The 20,085-nt window shown below is 36.1% G+C and overlaps 1 protein-coding gene across 1 annotated transcript; it reads left to right on the plus strand.

The window, feature by feature from the left end:
* Positions 1-108: 108 nt before the first annotated feature.
* LOC118263507 (malate dehydrogenase, mitochondrial-like) lies at positions 109-1,352 on the plus strand. Its single transcript, XM_035575542.2, has one exon. The coding sequence runs from the start codon at positions 242-244 to the stop codon at positions 1,280-1,282; it is 1,041 nt and encodes a 346-aa protein (XP_035431435.2). The 5' UTR covers positions 109-241; the 3' UTR covers positions 1,283-1,352.
* The last annotated feature ends 18,733 nt before the right edge of the window (positions 1,353-20,085 follow it).

Below are 20,085 nucleotides of genomic sequence, written 5' to 3' on the forward strand. Positions count from 1 at the left end.
TGGTATTTCAAGATTTATTGAAACAAGAATATTATGTACCTAGATTGGAATTTACTTTATGGGGCCATCTATCCGTCTTTCTACTATTATTATTTTTTGGCAATACTTTTATTATACTCTTTGTTTCCGCCTCTATGACAATCAATAGTCAAGTCAAAATTTATCTACAATGTAAGAAAAATTTTAAGATCTATTAAAATTCTGTAAAAGTATTATACCAAAATAGAAACCTTTAGCAACCATGTTTACCAGGAAGCTACTGAATTACCCTTTATTGTTTTGTAATAATATAAAATGTGTGCAGATGAGAAATCTTCAAGCTTCTGTTATTGGGGCTGGAGGAGAGGTTGGATCTAACTTGTCACTGTTGCTGAAACAGAACAATAAATTACACAGATTGCAGTTGTATGACGATGACGAGAAAATATTAGGGACTGCAATGGAATTGGGCCTTATGCCAGGAGGGCCTGAAGTTACCGCACACGCTGGGAGTAATAATTTGCATGCAGCGGTGCGAGGCGCTGATCTCATCGTGATGGTGCATAGAGTTCCTCGCAAACCAGGATATACGAGGGAGCAAATGCTTGCAGCTAACGCTCCCGCTGTGCATAAGGTATGTCGAGCAATGGTTGACGAGAATCCTACAGCATTTTTGGCAATTGCATCGATCCCTTTAAATTCTTTGGTACCTTTTGCGAGTGCACTTTTGTATAAATATGGAGTTTACAATCCTTTTAAGATATTTGGCGTGACGCACTTAGATGTTGCCAGAGCACGAACTTACGCTGCTAACGCTTTGAATGTAAGCACTAGAAACTTATCCCTGCCTGTTATTGGCGGACACTCAGACGAGACGATAATACCTTTATTCTCAAATATATCACCAGCGGACTATTGTATAGATCCATGCCAAGCAAATACATTAACGCGACTTTTGAGGAAGTCCGGAACAGAAATAGTATTTCAAAAACAAGGCAACGAAGCAGCTGTTTTGGGTGTCGCTTGGTCTATTTACGAATTTTGTGATTTAATATTTGACGCTATATGTGGCAGTCAAGTTGTAGTAAATAGCTATACTGCTAACCCAAATTTTGGTACAAGGTTTTTTTCTGGTCCCACCACCGTAGGACCTTATGGTATGACTCGGGCATGCCAGCAATTTTGCTACAATGACTACGAATCATTTCTAGTGAGTGCGTCTGTGCCAGTTATCAACAGAGATGTCACTATCGGAGAAAACTATGTTGAATATATAGAAAGCAAGGGAAAAGCTAAATATTAATATTGTTCAGTTTTGTCAATTTTACAGAGTTTTAATAAATTGAAATTAATAAATTATTTTACATTCCTAACTTAACACTTGTTATTTTATAACAAAACCTACAAAACACGAAGAAAGACCTAGTTAGGTTCTAGGTATCCTAGGTACTCTTCCAGTGGGTTCGAGTAGCTACATTAGTTTACCGACTCTAAAGAAAAATAATGTTAATAAAGAAATGATTATGTTTATGAATTAGACTACTTATACCTTTTAGCTCACGTAAAACTAAGGGTCACTGAATAACTATCTACCTATGGGCTATCTCACCATCAGCATGTAAAACTAAAACAAAAAGTTCTAAGTACGAAAATTCAATCCTTATTATTCTGGTTGCAAACCAAACATTCTGCAGAACATTGAAAACAAAAGTACGACTATGGGAAGCACATAATCGAAGCTGACGTGTGCGGTGTTCAGTTGTAACGGTCCAATATCGGACAAATGGCTAGGTGGTGACGCAAAGCGGCCATCCGAGTCGCATCTCATTCGGAGAACATTGTAACTGCCCGAGTGCCTTGTTACTCTTGCAAGGAGGACGAGCGGCTGCGTTCACATTGGAGTCTGTTCTAACTGGTGTTTATTTGTATTGAGTTTTGCTATCCCAGTTCAGTAGAAATATGAACTGTAGTGGGTGGGTGTTTTTAGTTGCGGGCTAGTTTTTTAGTGGCGTAGATGGGTGTTTTTAGTTGTTTGTGGGTGTAGATAATTTTCAGCAGTATTTGTAAGACATATAATAATATTCGTTTACAGTAGCTACTTTAGCTAGCTAATTTATAGTTGTTGTGAATGCTTGAAAGTCATAAACTACTACTTAACTGTATTGTCAATTTAGTTATCGTTAAACATATTTTTTATGTGTTAAATTTCTGTAGTCATTGCTGTTCGCGAGCGTTGCCACGGCTATTATTATGTAATTTACAAATTCGAAAAAAGCACCGCCTGAAAAGGACCGTACGCTCACCAGATGTGTTAAAATTTACTTTCCAATATAATTTGATGTGATCCTAACTTAACAGGCGGGGAGCGTTCTCAGCTCAGTGCAACCGCAAATAAGGATCGTAACGACAGGGTTAACTTTAAGATAATCGCTGAGCGGCCATACGGGTCCGCCGCGGCGTTACATTGAGTTTAATGTCTTTCGGTCTTGACGACCGCCGTCTGCCGGTGTTAACTTGAGCGAGGGTTAAGGGTCGAAAGACCGGTGATTACACCATTGTTAGGACCATTTATTGCCACTACACTGTTTGTGATTGCCTGTGTGCTACATTAACGTTTAGCTTTATTTCACAGACATTATAAAGTCATCTGCGGGACATGAGTAGGGTTGTCACCTGTTAATTGGCTTTTGTTTCGATATTTAGTAGGCTCCTGGTATCTGAAAACTACTATCAATACTGACGGGTTCTAGTGGACTAGTCTTACCGCCGTACGAGTATACATTTAATGGTTACTTAACCCAGTCTTTAGCAATTGTTTTTGATACAAAATCATTACTAAAGAATAGTTTAAGTAATTATTAAATGTCTCTGAGTGCGGTAGTAAATAAGATTTAGCTGTATGATATAAGGCAACCACTCCTGATATCTGTTATCAGATTTTCAGCAGATTTCGCTCTATATGAAAGCACTTTCGATGAAAACTGAAGACCGTCCGCTCCACTAAGGAAAATATAGTAAGACATATAATTTATTAACCATTAACTTTAATTGATTGATAATACCTGTATGTATAAATCGGCTGTACTTAGTATAATTACCATAACCACATAAGCTGGTGTAATGCACTCAGCAAGTTATCTGATCAATCATGATGGCTATCAACGCTCGTGCTTAGATGTTATCAATTTATTAAGAACCTGTTTGTCTTTAATGTTGTTATTCCACATTTTAATTGCGTGTAGTCTAAGTTGTTCGCTAGTACTTACAAGTAGAAGTGCATAGCTCGACTCGAATTAAATTATGTCGCCCAATGTTGGCGTCGACCACATTTTGTAAGTTTTGGTTGTTTTTGGTTGTTTTTGGTTCTTATTTGGAGTAGTTTGTGGTATATCTATAATATAAAAATAAGTCGGGTTTTCCTTCCTGACGCTCCAGAACGCACGAACCGATTTCCACGGTTTTGCATTCGTTGGAAAGGTCTCGAGCTCCGTGAGGTTTATAGCAAAAAAAACAGGAAAAATTTAAGAAAAAAGCCAGAAGACAGGGAAATTGGTGGCGAAACGGAGTTCGCCTGGTTTGCTAGTATTGTATAAAGATGCATACCTAATATATTTAGGTTTTATGATAAGGTGTGAAGAAATTACGGCGTTGCCAGGTATCTTGCCCATTTGTATTTTAAATTAAAAAATAATTTTATTATTATTCTTAAGACGCTTATAATTTTATATAAACGGTAAGAGCGTTTTATTAATTATATGTTACTGATTTAAATGTCGGAGAGCCATGCTTTGGCTGGGCCGGCTCGACCGGAGTGATATCACGGCCTTACAGAAAATCGGTGTGAAATAACGCTTGCGTTGTGTGAGTGAGGTTACCGGAGGCCCTATTAACTACTTTCTAAATACCTGATGCCCCAACAACCCTTAAATTCCTTACCCCCAAAAGGCCAGCAACGCAATTGTAACGCCTCTGGTGTTTCGGGTGTCCATGGGCCACGGTGATTACGTCGCGTTACGTCTGCTTGTTTACCGGCTTATACCATACTAGCTTTTGCCCGAAGTAGCCTATGTTCTTTTGTTCCCCATTAAGTATCTAAATACAAAGTTTTACTGTTACAGCTTTAAAAATGACGAATTTCCATATGACCTTTCATCCCCTATTTTTACCCACTCTCCCCTATATTTTGGAATAAAAAGTAGCCTATGTTCTTTCGTTTCCCATTAAGTGTCTAAATACAAAGTTTCACCTTACTCATAGATCTAAACACCCCTCTCCCGCACGCGCACCCCTGGCTTTGGTGACGTCCACTTCGGAACGGGCCGTGCAGCAGATATCGTAATATTTTAATTTCACCACAACTTCAAAACCAAACGTCCAATTTTAATCATTCAAAGACCAAATATTATCAACATAAATTGTACTTATTAATGAAATAATTTATTTTGCTAAGGATTAATAGCATGAGTAAAATAAACGCGTTTAAATGTAGTCCAAAAAAAATTCAAGATTTTTAAATAAAAATGTGGTTGTTGTGCCTCACTCGACATAGGTATAGTGTGTCGCGGACTTTTTTGTAGATATTTATAAGATCTACAATTAATTATAACATTTTATGGTTCTATCTTTTGTAGTTTAGGCAGCGTACGCAAAATAAGTAACTTCTTTGGTTGATTTTTTTCAGTTTGTGTCCGAAAAATCCAAATATCTTACGGAACCCTATTTTTTCCAAAATAAAATATAGCCTATGTTACTCGTGGATAATGTAGCTTTCGAATGGTGAAAGAATTTTTAAAATTGGTCCAGTAGTTTTTGAGCCTATTCGTTACAACCAAACAAACAAACAAAGTTTTCCTCTTTATAATATTAGTGTAGAAAAAAAGATTTTCTGTTGTCGTGAGATGAGTACATAGAACATAATATATACCGAAAAAAAGATTTTCTGTTGTCGTGAGATGAGTACATAGAACATAATATATACCTAGCGGGCTTACGGTGGCTGGTTTTTAGTCAGTAAGAGTCTGACACTCTTATGCGCTGGCGAGAGAAGTCATTGGATGATTTGCCCCCCTCAAAAAGTTAAGTAGAAATCATTACTAACACGTATAACGATTAGACACTAGGCAGGTATAGATAGATAACTAAAGCTACCATAGAAAACTCATTAATCGGAATCTGTGAAACATACTGGCAATTCGGAAAAAAGGCTAAAGACATACCATACCATACAAGGATGGAGACATAGTGACTGGGGAAGTTTGGACAAGTCGTTGAGATGTCCCACGGGTGTCGTCTGTCGGCGCCTCGGTCCTGGGAGTGTGTGGAGGAGATCCTACTGTAAATGTGGGTATACAGCCTGTTATATTACGATTATTCCACTAGTATGAAGTTTGTGATATAAGTTGTAATGTAGGGATTGAATTCGTAGTTTCATAATTGGCAATTTAATCAGATACAGTCAAAGAAATAAGTTACAGAAATAAGTGATCGTGGTTATCAAATATTATTTATCTTTACCGGGTTAAGACAAGAGTTTGTATTTGTAAACCCAATCTAATTTTACGCACGAGACTAACCAAGTGTTGGTCAAGGTAAGCCATAAGTACCATTTTGGAAGTAATAAGTACGAAGTTTTGATTTTAACTTAAATCATACAAGTATCTTTAACTTACACGAAAACATTATAGCAGCAAACAACAGTGTGTAAGACAAAGAATGCGTGAAGTTCCGCAAGCAGCCGTCGGCGTCGCCTCCCACAAGTCGTTATCTCAACTTGTTTGCTAAACCCGCCAAGAATTGCAAATGGCGATAATTCTAACTACACCGATAAATCACCTAAACCCCGTTCAACTTTTTTCCCTGGAGGGTCTCTACTTTCTACCATTGTTGGTGATTGATCGCGCCCTTCCTATACTTAAACTTTTCAAAACGTTCAAGAACATGTGTTACTAAAGTTTCAACAAGCCATCGATGCTGATATATTTGAATTTGTGCTATTAATTTGTCATTTTTACATGTTTAGCCTCATGTGAGAATTGCTTGTCGAAAGCAGCATATTTTATTACTAAAATATACCTACTGTCTGATAAATTTATCGGATTAATTGAAAGAGATTTCAATGAATATAAAAAATAATAATAATAAATAGTCTACGAGGTTCACGAAGAAATACATCTATTTATGTAGATCGTAATATTTTGTAATGCGGTTACTAATTTCGTAGCGGTCTACTACGAATACTACGACGTCGTTGGTTGGTTACTCACTTCGTAGTGGTCTACTACGAATACTACGGCGTAGTCAGTTGCAGACCAATTTCATAGCGGTCTTCTGTGAACACTACGACGTGGTTCCAAACTAATTCAGTGGCGTTCTAAAACGATCACCACGACGAATTCCATTCGTATGTCGTAGGCATATTTTGTAGCTCATACTATTGATAAATGTGTCTATAGACTATCAAGATATGAGAATTTGAAAACTTAGTACATCTGGTTAACTTGGAAATGGTATCAATTTTCTTGTCACACAAGCATCACAATTTTATCCGAATTGTAAGTGCAGAAACTAAAGATACATTTCAAAATAAAAAAGCAGCACACATCGTTATAATTGTAGCTGTAGCAAAGAGGAATCGTCCTTAATAACAGAATGGTAAGAAAAACAATAAATTAACAGTCGATGACGCCCCCGGGAGCGGGCAGCGAGCCGCGGCGATTCTGCGTTAATTTACGAGCAACGCTAATTGTCGTCAATTTATACCCGTTACTGTATTTACGATATACCTATTAACTGCTCAAGTGTATTGAGTATATATATTGGTAATATTCTTTATTTGTTACTTGCTACGCTGCGTAGTCCACATGCACGTACTCGTACTTTAAGAGCGTACTTCTTTTTAGAAGACAGGCAACGCATGACTCCTTTGGTGTTGGGGGTGTCCATGCGCGACGCTGATCGTTTACCATCAGGCAACACGTGTGTTCGTTTGCCTCCTATTCCATAAATAAAAAATAATAAAATAAATAAAATGCACTTTAGTACCATAGTCCATAAACTGGGCTCAATTCCAGACTTCGTACCGTAACCTAGAATTTCCGAAAACCCTAAAGTCTCAATAATCCTTTGTCCGACCCCCTTACTCCTCTGTCAGCCTTATGACTATTCCAGCAATCAAGCAATAACAATTAATCGATTGCATAATTTCATAATCAAAGGATTTTGTTTTCATTAATTTCATTCACAGAATTATTCACCACATATTATCCAATAGTGAATTATTTGTATCTAAGGTATAATTAGTTCACAATACATTCCTTTCTAACACGGAGTGCACATCAATAGGAACCTGAACCGTTGGAAGTGCAGTGCGGTCGTCGACGGCATTAAAATCATTAATTACGAAGCACCAATAAATATTCTATTTCCATGCTCAATTTTCAAAATAATAGTGTTAAAATAAACTAATGACATTGTGCCGAGCATAGTATGCAGAGTAATTGGATCCCGGCTGTAGCATTCTCGTGGACTACCGGTTTCTTGAACATAGGTTCCTTAAGAATCTAGTTAGTTACACTATTACTTCATTTAATTTGCAATTTGAAACGCAATTTGTTTTGTTATATCACCATTTGCTATGATGTCTGAAATTATGGTTCAGTGGTTATTAGAACTTCAGCTGAGATTTTATTTATTTCTTTTGTTATGAATGAATTTGTAACGTTGTGTTTCTGTCCTCTATTACATGGATCACATAAGTCTTAATATTATTGCTAATTTTATCCACAATTACTACCAGGTGATCCGTCTGCTCGTTTACCGGCTTATACCATAAAAACTGATGAAAACTAGGACTACTTTTAACTTCTATTCGAATCATATTATGGGCCGTACTATAGGTACACCTTCACACAATATTAGACATGATTTCATAATTTGTTGTTGTTTTGTCTTCTAATATTCCCGTTATCCACAATTTTCTTACATTTCATGTTTAATTAAATACTTCGCGTTAACACACTCGAATGGACGATGATTAAAAGCGTTTACATTAAACACAATAACAGCAAATTCAATTAGACATTTGCTAACATAATAAGCGATATGTCGCTGTTCAAGTATGAAGTCGGAGTAGCGTTTCACCCCTCGACTCGGCGCGGCTTTTAATAATCGATTTAATTGAGCCAATGAACAATTTAATTAAAATTCTAAAGACACAGCGTACGGCCCGTGGGATGCGGTGCGACGTGTGCACCGGGAACACTCGGGATTCGGACTTTTTGTAAATCGTCTGGAACTGACTGGTGCTAGTATCAAAATGGTATGGTGAATGAAAGGCTCTGGCATTATAGGTTTCTTTAATATATGTTTTTAACTAACAAAGCATAGGTAAGTATTTAAATTGTATCGTAATTGTTTACTTAAATTTCATTATTATACATTGTCATATTAAACAATAAAGTGTCGGTAGAGGGCGCCCTAGATGTACATTTGGCGATATATTAAAGAAGGGCCAAATTAACAGACGAGAATGAAGAGACTGATGACTGTTAATGAAGCGAAAGAAGTATGTAAGATTCGTAGCAATTCTTGTTCTATTGTTTCTGCTTACCGCCATGGGAGATAGGCTTGAGTTTATGTATGTATTAAACACAACAATAACAAAACAGTGTCTGGTTTCAACATTCCAATTAGATTTATTTGAAAAACGGTTGGTGAATAAATAAATAGGTTTGTACTAAATAATCAGTATTTAATATAACATAATGTATAGATATTTACTGCATATGTTCGTGACTCATAAACTTAATAACTTTGTTTGTGGTTAATTAGATAAACATAATCATTGCACTATAAATCAAATATACCTACACAATAATTTTAATTAACTATTTATCAATTAGGTCCAATTAATTATGTTTTGTTTTAAATTGTTAAATGATCTGCAGTTGTAGCTTCACTGCGAAGTAAATAGACCATCTGTTTTTCTTTGTTATTAAATCAACCTAAATAAACTGAGCTGACCACAAACCTCGACATAGCTATGCAATTGTATCATGACAATGTTTTTCTTTTATTTACTTGTCGATTGTAGAATCCATTCATTCGGGTTTGTCGTAAAAAATATGAATATGTTTTAATTCTATTAAAACTTATTAGATATGCCAGACTAATTAGAAAAACAATGTTTATTTTTTTAATACTTGCTAATTTTTTTTTTAAATCCTTACCCCCAATAGAATTTTCTCCTGTGTCGTGCGTTAGTTTACAAACATACGAATTCACATACACATGTTACCCAGACCCGAAACAACAATATTTGTGGATCAAACAAAGAGTTGCTCCGTGCGGGAATCGAATCCGCTCCACGTTGCAGAACAGCCAGTTGCTCAGTCACCACGCCAACCATGCAGTTGATTATATAATGGCATTTTTTTTATTTCCAAGCCTATCAAATTTTACTTAGCTTACAAGATTTAAAAAGAAAATCGCACAGATTATTTTTTACAACATGACATTGCCTTTTGCTATAGCCTAACTTTAATCCATATCTACGATAATCCAAAATTCGCTCTTATGCCTGCGACATGTATAAAAATATGCGATTATTAAAATGTCGGCTGTACAAATGAGCGGCGTGGCACGCGAGCTATGCAGGTATTTACGGTACGGGTTATAGGAGATCTGACGGCAATCATGTCTCTCTTCTCTTTACTTTATACTTGCTCACTTTTTTATTTCTTGTTTCTTTTTATGTCTAGTATTTTGTTCTGTACTGTGATAAGGTAGCTAATATGATGGTGAGTAGTTGTAATCAGATTTTAATCGGTAATCGGATATTGGTACTAGTCGCCTAGTCTAATTGTAGTATGTTTCAATGTTGAGTATGTTTTTCCTGCTATGGTGATACTTGCTTCTCTTGTATGTTGTATGGTAGCCTTTGGAATGTCATTGGTTTCTGGGATTAATATATGTATGTAATCTTATGTTTGAATTAATTTGAAATAAAGAGGTAAATACTTTAACACTCACGCTTTTGTGCCACAAGCGTAAACAGAAACTACCTACTTACATCGGTCTAAAACGAACCTTACATACATTTTTTTCTTAAAAACCTTGCCTCACTCTGATTGTGAGTGCGTTTGCAAACATACAAGTTCACTTACACTATACACAACAATTTGTTGATCACACACAGAATTGCTCCGTGCGGGATTCGAACATGCTACACGTTGCGCGGCAGCCAGTTACCCAGCCACTGCGTCAACTGTGCAGTCAAACTATACTTATAAAAAGATATAAGAAAAAACATGGAAACGCCACAATGTTACGCACTATTAATTGCATATACGGGAAATAGGGTGATTATTGGCCATTGAATAGTGGGTGCAATGCGAGTAGTGTCACTAGCACGCGCAGTGTAAGTAAAGATAAACCACGGGCGGCGGTCGCGTGACCGGCGCGTGCGACCATTTCACAGCCACTGTTACTGTAATCATGTCTTATAGAGTTTTAGAAGTACCAGTAATTTAATATAAGTGTAGTATTTTACTTAGATCACATTTTTTTAATAAGAATTTGTAAGTACGATCCTCGATATTCTACTTATTGTTTTGTCATTGTGTATCTAAAGTGTAGAAGACCATTAAGACCTTTATTTAGGTCTTAAAGAACGATCGGAACAAAATAGAGTACTATAAATCCCTTCCATTTTGATTAATTCAGCGATATTCCTTGAAAGTAATGTTCATAAGAATTAATTATCGTCAACGCTGCACCGGCTCTATGGCTTACTGAGTCTATGCGCATGAGTGGTGTGGTCGTGAATGTTGGAACGCGATCATTTGGCACGCGTCGCGCTATCTACAATCTGCGGGTCCGCCAATATCGGGTCGAAAATACCCACAAATCCTTCATTATACGTCTCATAGATGCTTTTGACCTAAAGTGTAGGACAAACAGCGCTTAATAGACGTATGTAATGGTCCATTGGTCTATTGAAGTGATGAATTAAGTAAGTAAACCTATTTAGTGAAGGTTGTTGAGTAAGTACGTTAATTACTGATCAGTGATCACGTTGATGTGTTCACGTGAGGTCTATTTGTTGATTGATTTTATGACTGTGTTCGGGAATATTCCATTAGATGTTGATTGTTTTGTGTTAGTTCTATTTGGTATTCGTTTTATTGTTGTTTTGATAATGTAGAAAAAGAACTGTAACTTTCGTGAGACATACTAAATTAATTATTGTTTTTCGGCTTACTCACGTAATCATTCGAATAAGAACTCGACTAGTTTCAAACTAAGCTAGAGGCTTATATTTATGACCACCATTCCGCGACAAACAAACTAGGGACTAGTTTGTTCGTCAAACAGTTACGTGAGTCAGCCGAAAAAAATGAGACATATCTCGATAGTGGTTTAAGAAAACATATTTATAGCAGATGCTTCTTCACTTTCTTACAATCAGCTGTCACTGATGATAAAATACATTCAGAATAGAATAATAGAATTGAAACTGCGAACTATTGAAATATAATCAAATAATATAATTATAAAATCATATATCGAGGATTTGTATAACGGTTTCTTTCTAATATGACGTGACGTGGTCGTTTCGACCCCTAATCTTTATTCTGGTGTTAATGTGTTCGGGATTACACTCCATTAAGTTTGGCTTTGCGTTCAGTGTTGCCGCAAAATAAATAAAGATTATTATAACTGGGTACTAAGTGCCGTGAGAAAGATTTTTAAACAAAATTGTGGTGTTGACTTTGTTTGTTCATGGGTATGGTCTTTCTTTTTGTAAATTATAATTCATTATTATCTGATTACACATTTGGCGTGACGGCTGGGCAATTGGTTACCGTGCAACGTGTCGCAGGTTCGATTCCTGCACGTAACAACTCTGTGTTTGATCCACTGATTGTTATTTCGGGTTTAGGTGTCATGTGTATAAGAAATTGTATGTTTGTACACGCACCCACGACACAGGAGAAAATCCTAGTGTATGTAGATTTTCCGAGAAAAAAGTGACAATCGGCGTAGAATGTAATAAAGACATACTCAAGTCAAGACTTCTCATGTAAAGGCAATTGAAACACAATGTTTATTCTGATATACACAATTGTAAAAGGATTCAGTATTGTAATGAAACGAACGAATTCTTTGACACGGAGATCGGTAGGCACCATTTTTTTGGTACCTGGAATGGGTAGGCACCATTTTTATTTGGAAACCAATAACCCCACGTAAGTTTGTCAAAAGCCTACGAATAGTGGGTAGGCTTTGACTGATCTAGGTACACAAGTGTACCTCTATTGTTTCCAAACAATGCTTTGAATGGTGAAAAAATTCTCGGAAAACAATCGAATTTTGCTTGTACGAATTCATACTGGAAAATAAAATGAAATTCCATTGAAGTCGGCTGGTGACGAATGGATTCGAAAAACAATCTTAATTTAATACATTTAGTTTACTGGATAATGTTTATAATATAAAAATTTTATTCATACATTACAGCAACTGCCTCGTTGGCCGAGTGGTTGCAAAGACGACTGCCTACGCTGTAGGGCCAGAGTATTGCTGGGGATTTTTCGGTTTTTCGAAAATTTCTCAGTAGTAGCACGGAGTCTGGAAATGTGCCCGATATATGACAATAGGCTCACCTCCTATTACATGGGACTTACAACATAAATTGTGAAAAGTGAGTGTACATTGTACAGTGGCAATATGCATCTTTGCCCACCCCCTCGGGGATAAAAGACCTGACGATATAATAATAATATGTTTATATTAAAATTCTATTCACAAATTAGAGCAATTAAAAATGTTCGACCTAGATTCCCATTCACGAAAACGTTTAAGGATTTTAGTCATGATCTCTTTAGTAGAGGACATTAATCTTAGATCGCACTTATCATTTAATTAGATCCGTGTCGAGTGCCCTTGCGGCTTCAATTTTATTTTATAACGTCATACACACGTCTCTCCCTGCTAACTATGCCGCAAGAATGAATATTCTCCTGCTTATTTATAATGTGTTGTTATTAAGATACTTATGGCAACGGCATAAAGTTTAAAATTAATTGGCTGGGTGCTTTGGAAACAGTAAAATGATAAGTGTTTCGATAGCTGGCGTGCGTCCCTACTGTTACGGCGGTCGTACTCTATTCGCTACTGGCCAGTTGATACGGCAAATTAATAGGGTTGCTAACGTTGAGAAATAATGTAACACTATTATATTTTATGAAGTGAAACGTTACTAAGTAGTATTGCGTCGCTGTATTGTTGATTTAAGTTAATTTGTATAAGTAAGGGACTAGGGATTTCAGTCACATTAAGTTATAGAAATTAATAAAAGTCTTTAATTATATTCACTTAAAATTATAACTTAATAAACAGAGTATTATTTATGTCAAATAGTTAAATCTATCATTTATTTATTATTTATAACTATAGATAATATAAAAAAATGTAAACATTATGTTAAAAATAGCAACTTTCCTAAGCAAATAAATTCTATTCAATAAATACCAGAGCTTGCCAACCCTAAGCTAGATGTGCATTATGTCTTGCGCATCCCCGGCGGATATTAAAGCCCCAAACTTAATCACGTCCCTCTTTACAATATTAAACAGTCTATTTTTTGTCTGACTCATTACACACCGTACTATTCCCACGAATTTAATTCTTTTTTTCAAGATACGCTTTATTATTTTTACAATTAGTTTCGTGAAGTAATGCGTTCACGCTGCATAATTCTTATAGAATTGAATTTTACTTTTGAATGAACGTGTTCGCACAAAAGATGTTGCGTGCATGCATTTAATTCTATAATTTAATAGTCGCCGAACGTCTGCGGTGCCTTTTGTAAAATGCATATGGGATCGACAGTCATGGTGGGTTTAAAAGGTCGTTATAACTGGTGCTGTCAATGTTGATAATCATTCAGGGACACATTTATGGAGATTCCGCTCAATTAATCCGACCGCAATGAAAAAGATATTACTAAAATTTTTGGTAAAATGCAAGTGCTTTACCTCTAATTTGAAGAATGCCTAGGTTAGTCTGAGCATAAGAACATAATATGGAAAATACATTTAAACTTTTTTGTACAACCTGAAAGTTTTAAGTATAAGCTGGAAAATTGTTTGCAATCATGAGTACAATCACGTGTTTAAATATCGTTCACAATTTACCAGTCACCCTATATACCTAACAGGTATTGATTAATAAACTCATACGTTCCGGTCAAGCCATATGACGCGAAAAACGAAAAAAGTACGTGTTTAAAAAAGGAGAGTCCACTGTGTTTAAATTTCCATCTGAGCCGGAGTGATTGCAATGCAGATAAGTGACGTCACGTGTGCCTGCTGTTCTCGATACCCTCCCACCCCAAGACTAATTGTCACCCTCCACGAGTGATACAGTCATTTACGTTCACAACATAAAAATTGGCTCCGTTGATCAAGCGCTTTAAGTGTGGGAGAGCCATGCTTCGGCACGAATGGGCCGGCTTGACCGGAGTGATACCACGGCCTCACCGAAAACCGACGTGAAACAACGCTTGCGTTGTGTTAGTGAGGTTACCTGAGGCCCAATTCCCCCCTTCCCAATCTTTCCAATCCCCGATTCCCCAACAACTCTTAAATTCCTAACCCCCAAAAGGTCGGCAACGCACTTGTAACGCCTCTGCCTTCATAAGTGCAAAGGATCTTATACTATTAGTAGAAGCCAAGTTGTCCACACTCTATATAAATAAACATTAAGTAGATTAAAGCCTTATTTAATTTGAAATCGATATCGATCAGTTACATAGTTTTCATTATAGAAAAAGTGTGGGTGTCATTGATACAGGGCCGATTCAATAACAATAAATTGTTTTTCAATAAAACATAAGTTAATCTGTTAGTACGTTTTCCGAATGCTCGGTTATACGGCGGGAGTTAAGTTAATACGTGGGCCGAAGCCGGTGTATTTGTCAACGAGCCTGGAGCCACGCAATCTTAAAATCAATTTTCATTTATTCGCGGCTTAGCTTCACTGGCTCTGTGCGCCTTATGATGGTCACAGACTTAAGTATAGAGTAGAGTTGTCTCGTTGTTTGTTTCATTTTGATGTTGGTTTTTCGAAAAGTATGTAGTTTTCTACGTTCTGATTATAGTATTAAAAGAACCTTAAGATTTGGTTGGCATTTGGTAAAAGTTAATTATTATTACTCTGTTTATAATCGTGAAAACATGTAATTGACTTTTTGTTACATATAATTTTCTTCTTAGTCAAATTGTGTAGCTGTTGGTTTTTCTAGTGAATAAATGAAAAAAAGAATTTCTAGTCGAATGTCGAATTAAATTTACCTTTGGTCTTGCTTTGAAACAGCGGTAATAGCAATTGATATTCGTAACGATATTGCTTCAGTGTTGGCATGCTAGGACTTTAAAAGTTATTTTATAAACACATAAGATTATAAATATCGACAAAAGGACGATATCGGTAACATCGAATCAATTACTTGAATATACTGACACATGTAAGCTACAAGCATACGACTGAATACTTTATTTTGTGCAACAATAGCAAAACTAGCAACAAAAGTATGATACTTTTTACAATGTGTACTATTTTGTCAATTTTCTTAAAGAAGGTTTCAAATATGTATTATGTTTGAAAATTCTATTCTCCTTCTAATGATTGTTTAGTCTACATAAACGTATGGCCACTAGTCCGGCGAATAACGTCGGTTGGCGTGGGCCGGCAAAATCTTTACAAATGTGGGCCGTTATCGTGCCGGCCGATTGACCGGCGCGCCTCCCGCCGCCCGAACATTTCTCACTCTGAAAAATAACGGATTTATTTAATTTTATGGCCCCGCCGCGTGCTGAATGGACGATTGGGTAGCGGTGACGCGCTGAGGGTTGCCGGACTTCATTTGTTCTTTTTCCATGTCTTTCTTGTTTTTATGTTTACTTACGGATATCCGTGGGTGAGTTGTTAGTCTCTGGAATGTAGATTTGTTTTGTAATGCTGTGCTAGTACCGTTTTGCTATTTGTAATGGAACCTGAATCAAAATAAGGTTAAAGCTCTTTAGTTTACGTTGTTAATGCACAAATTCTATTTAGCTAAATGATGCCAACTAGAATTGATAATAGGGAACTAGTTAGCGTAACTTTGAGCTTTTGCGTGGCTCTAATACTAGGTGTAATACTCATGTCTATTTAAGCGGACTAATTAATAATTTAGCCTTTTGTTATATAAACATAGACTTGTCTTTTTAGGGTTCCGTAGCCAAATGGCAAAAAAACGGAACCCTTATAGATTCGTCATGTCTGTCTGTCTGTCCGTCTGTCCGTCCGTCCGTATGTCACAGCCATTTATTTCCGAAACTGTTGGGCCTACATAGTTGAAACTTTGTAGGTTGATGTATTTCGGTAACCGCTATTCGAATTTTGAATAAAAATTAATAAATTTAAAAATTAAAGGGGATTCTCTCCATACATGGAACTGATAAAAAAAAATTCAGGTAACATATCCGTGATGGGTGTCTATAGATAGGTCTTTAAAAAAGGCATTAAGGTTCCTAAAACAATTTTTCGTCAAAATCAACCGTTTGAAAGTTAGACGCTTCCAAAGTGGAAAAATTAGTGTCCCCCTCTAACGTTTTAAATAAGAGAGTGAGAAAACTAAAAAAAATATATGCTGTACATTTCAATAGAAACTAACAATGAAAATTGGTTTGAACCACATATCATTATTAGTTTTTAAGAAATAAAACATTTTCACAAACCGCAAATATAACTTTGTCGTTCATACAAACACTATGTAAAACCAAGTTATATTATAACTTTATATCATGTCATCTATTTGCTGCTACGGAACCCTTCATGGGCGAGTCCGACTCGCACTTGGCCGGTTTTTATCTTAGTTACAATCGTATTCATCACAGCAACAATAGGTACTTATTCACTAGCAACCGAATGACTCCAAAATGATCACATATCACATGATTACAGAACAATGATGAACGATCCTTCCTGTAGATGAGACATTAATCTTTATAATCGCGGTTTAGTTTTATGGCGGTGGACCGTTTATCAAGTAATTTGTGGATTAGTATAATGCCCCCATCACTGTTTACATTTCCCATGGCATCCGTGACTCAGCCGCGGGGTATGAGACTGATCTCATTATTTAAATCCCCGTACATAATTTTTGGATGTCACGATGCGATGATTCGATTCGCACGAATTTAGGGACGTTTCAAGTTTTTTACGAACATTTTATGGATGTCAAAACTTATTGTCCGTGATTTGTGGGTCTAGTTCGGTTATTAACGGAAGTTATTCGTGGTGTAAACAAGCTGTCATGTCAGGTAGGCGTGCGAGTAAAAAGTGTATAGGTATTTTTGTTATCTCATAGATTTGTAGTATAAAAATGTCTGTTTGTTAGACATTCTTTGAGCTCCTTAGTAGAGGTGTATCTCATAATGCAACCGCTATTTTTATATTTTACATCTGTACTTATATAGTAAGGATTTCAAACTCAAAACCATAAAACTTCAGTCATTTAACTACCTAAATATGTCTATGTTTCAGGAAATGGGCTTAGGTATGTATGTAAACGAAAACTAATAATGCTGATAATCATGTTGAAGTTTTTTTTTTGAGGGGGGAAAATCATCCAATGACTTTTCCCACTTTGGGCGAGGCGGGGAGTGTCAGACTCTTACTGACTCAAAACCACCCCGTTCCTACTCCTGCTTTTCGAGCCAATACGCTAGCCAGTCCGCAGCTCCGTGAAGTTAATGGCTGCCTAAAAATGCCTGTTACATTTCGGCTGACTAAAAAATAAACTACCTTTACAAGATGTAATAACTAACACAATGAAACTGAGGCATACTATTAAACGTAAAGCTTGAAGTAAAAACGGAACAAAAACTTTACATTGATTGGTTAACAATTTTTTCCACTTGTTATCACAACAGTGCCAGCCGGTGACAAACATAACTCTTCACGGCTGTTGCGCCCGCGCATTTATCATTTTTTTGGTATTTTTTTTTTCAACCAAATGGTTCTAAAATTAACATTTATTTTACACTTAAATGCACCGTATTATCTGGTTTAAGGTTATCCGGCCACGGTGACCTTATTTTTTAATTATCTCTTTTTGTTTTCATTTTGTAAATGATAGATAATTAGATATTTATCGAGATCATGGCGGTTTAAATTTCTTCATGTTTATTGTTGCACAATATTTGTAATTGATGTTATCGCTAGCTAAGTGATTACTTGTGCAGCAATCGAGATTATTGGACTTTTTTTGAGGTAGGAAAGCCATCAAGTGTCGTTTTCAGCCTTGGATGAGGCGAGAGGGGGTGTCAGACTCTTACTGACTAAAAGTTATCCCTTCCTACTCCTACTTTTCGAGCCGGAGACCCAGTAACCCGCAAGGCTGTCCGCAGCTCCGGAACTAACAGTTACTCAGTATAACTAACCCATTACTGTTAAGTATAATTTATAGGTTAAAATCAAAATATCGTTAAGTTAAGTGTCACCTATCTTAACTTAAGGGTTCTTTATAATTTAGGCGTAGAATGTGGAAACGGGAATAAGATATTTTGTATGTATTTAAAAAACAGTTAGGATAATTTAAATCTCTTAAGGGAGGGTGCTCTTAATTGAAATCTTTAAGTTGTTTAAGAGAGGCTGTTGTCTAAACAAGTTTACTAAGAGAACATTATTCAAATAAGTAACGGAAAGTTGACGCAGCCTGTGCTGTTTCACTTAAACTTAACTTCAGTATGAACTGAAACAGACTGTTGGGATAAAAACACTATATGATGTAAAAGTAAGTGTTAATCAGTTAATATAGTTATTTAAAATACTCTAAAATTACAATGTAAATACTAATTATAAATATAGAAACTATTTTAAATACAGTAATATTAAAATAACTAGTAGTAAGTGTGGGAGAGCCATGCTTCGGCACGAATACGCTGGCTCGACCGGAGTAATACAACAACCTCACAGAAAATCGATGTGAAGCAATGGTGTCCATGGGCAGCGGCGATTGCTTACAATCAGGTGATCCGACTGCTCGTTTACTTATTATACTTAGGCTTATTCCATAAAAAAACTACTTATAAATCAGTCAATATAGAAACCACATAGAAACTAATGATATTTAATGTATTTAAGCTTGTTAGTTAAATTATTTATACCTAAGTACATGTTCTAATGCATATAACCTAGCTAGCTTCACTGACGGACAGACTGACAGACTATTATTTCTTTCTTTATTGACATTTCAAAGTACCTATTTATGATTTAATTGGAATACATGATTTGACTTTGACTTCTTAATAAACAGTGCCAAAATTCCGGTAAACGTGTAGATCTATGTAGTATAATAATATAATTAGATTAGACTAAATTATTTAATTAGAACTCGAATAATATCTGAAATTATAATGACACAACTAATTCCAGCAATCACTTCAATTACAAGACTTATAAACCAGATGAGTAATTTAAGTCTTTCCTGGACCTATAATAACTTAATATCCATTTAAACCATCCAACCAAAACCATTTTCGAGTTTCTAAGAAATAGATTTGAACGGTAATAAAAAGGCGCGTTTAATTTGAACAGTCAGTTAATTCGTGAGCTCGTCACGTGATACCGAATCAGTTCGCGTGAGAACCTTAAGTCGTCATTAGCACACTTTGTAAACTTAGTAAGGTGCTTTCCGTTTAATTTATGCAAATTCCAGTTTCGTTGTTTTCTTAGGAAAGGCTTCGCTAAACGATGGCAGTAAGAAGCTTCTTTCAAGCTGTTAAACCTCGCTTTGTGAGTTTCTGAACTCGCGTTTAAGTATAGACAAATGTGAAGCTTCGGGTGCAAGAGTATGTTTTTCTTTGTATCTCCTTGATACCTACTTTTTAATTAATTCTGTTTCAAGTGAATTTGAGACCTAGGGAATAATCTTTAGAGTTCACAGTTGCTTGAACAAACTAATAAATACAAAATTGTATCCATCCTAATGATCATACGTAACTAGCCCTCACAAGTCCCGTAACATTTCCATCAATCGAGGCAAGCGCCTTCATC

This window comes from Spodoptera frugiperda, chromosome 27, assembly GCF_023101765.2.
Source record: "Spodoptera frugiperda isolate SF20-4 chromosome 27, AGI-APGP_CSIRO_Sfru_2.0, whole genome shotgun sequence".
NCBI lineage: Eukaryota > Metazoa > Arthropoda > Insecta > Lepidoptera > Noctuidae > Spodoptera > Spodoptera frugiperda.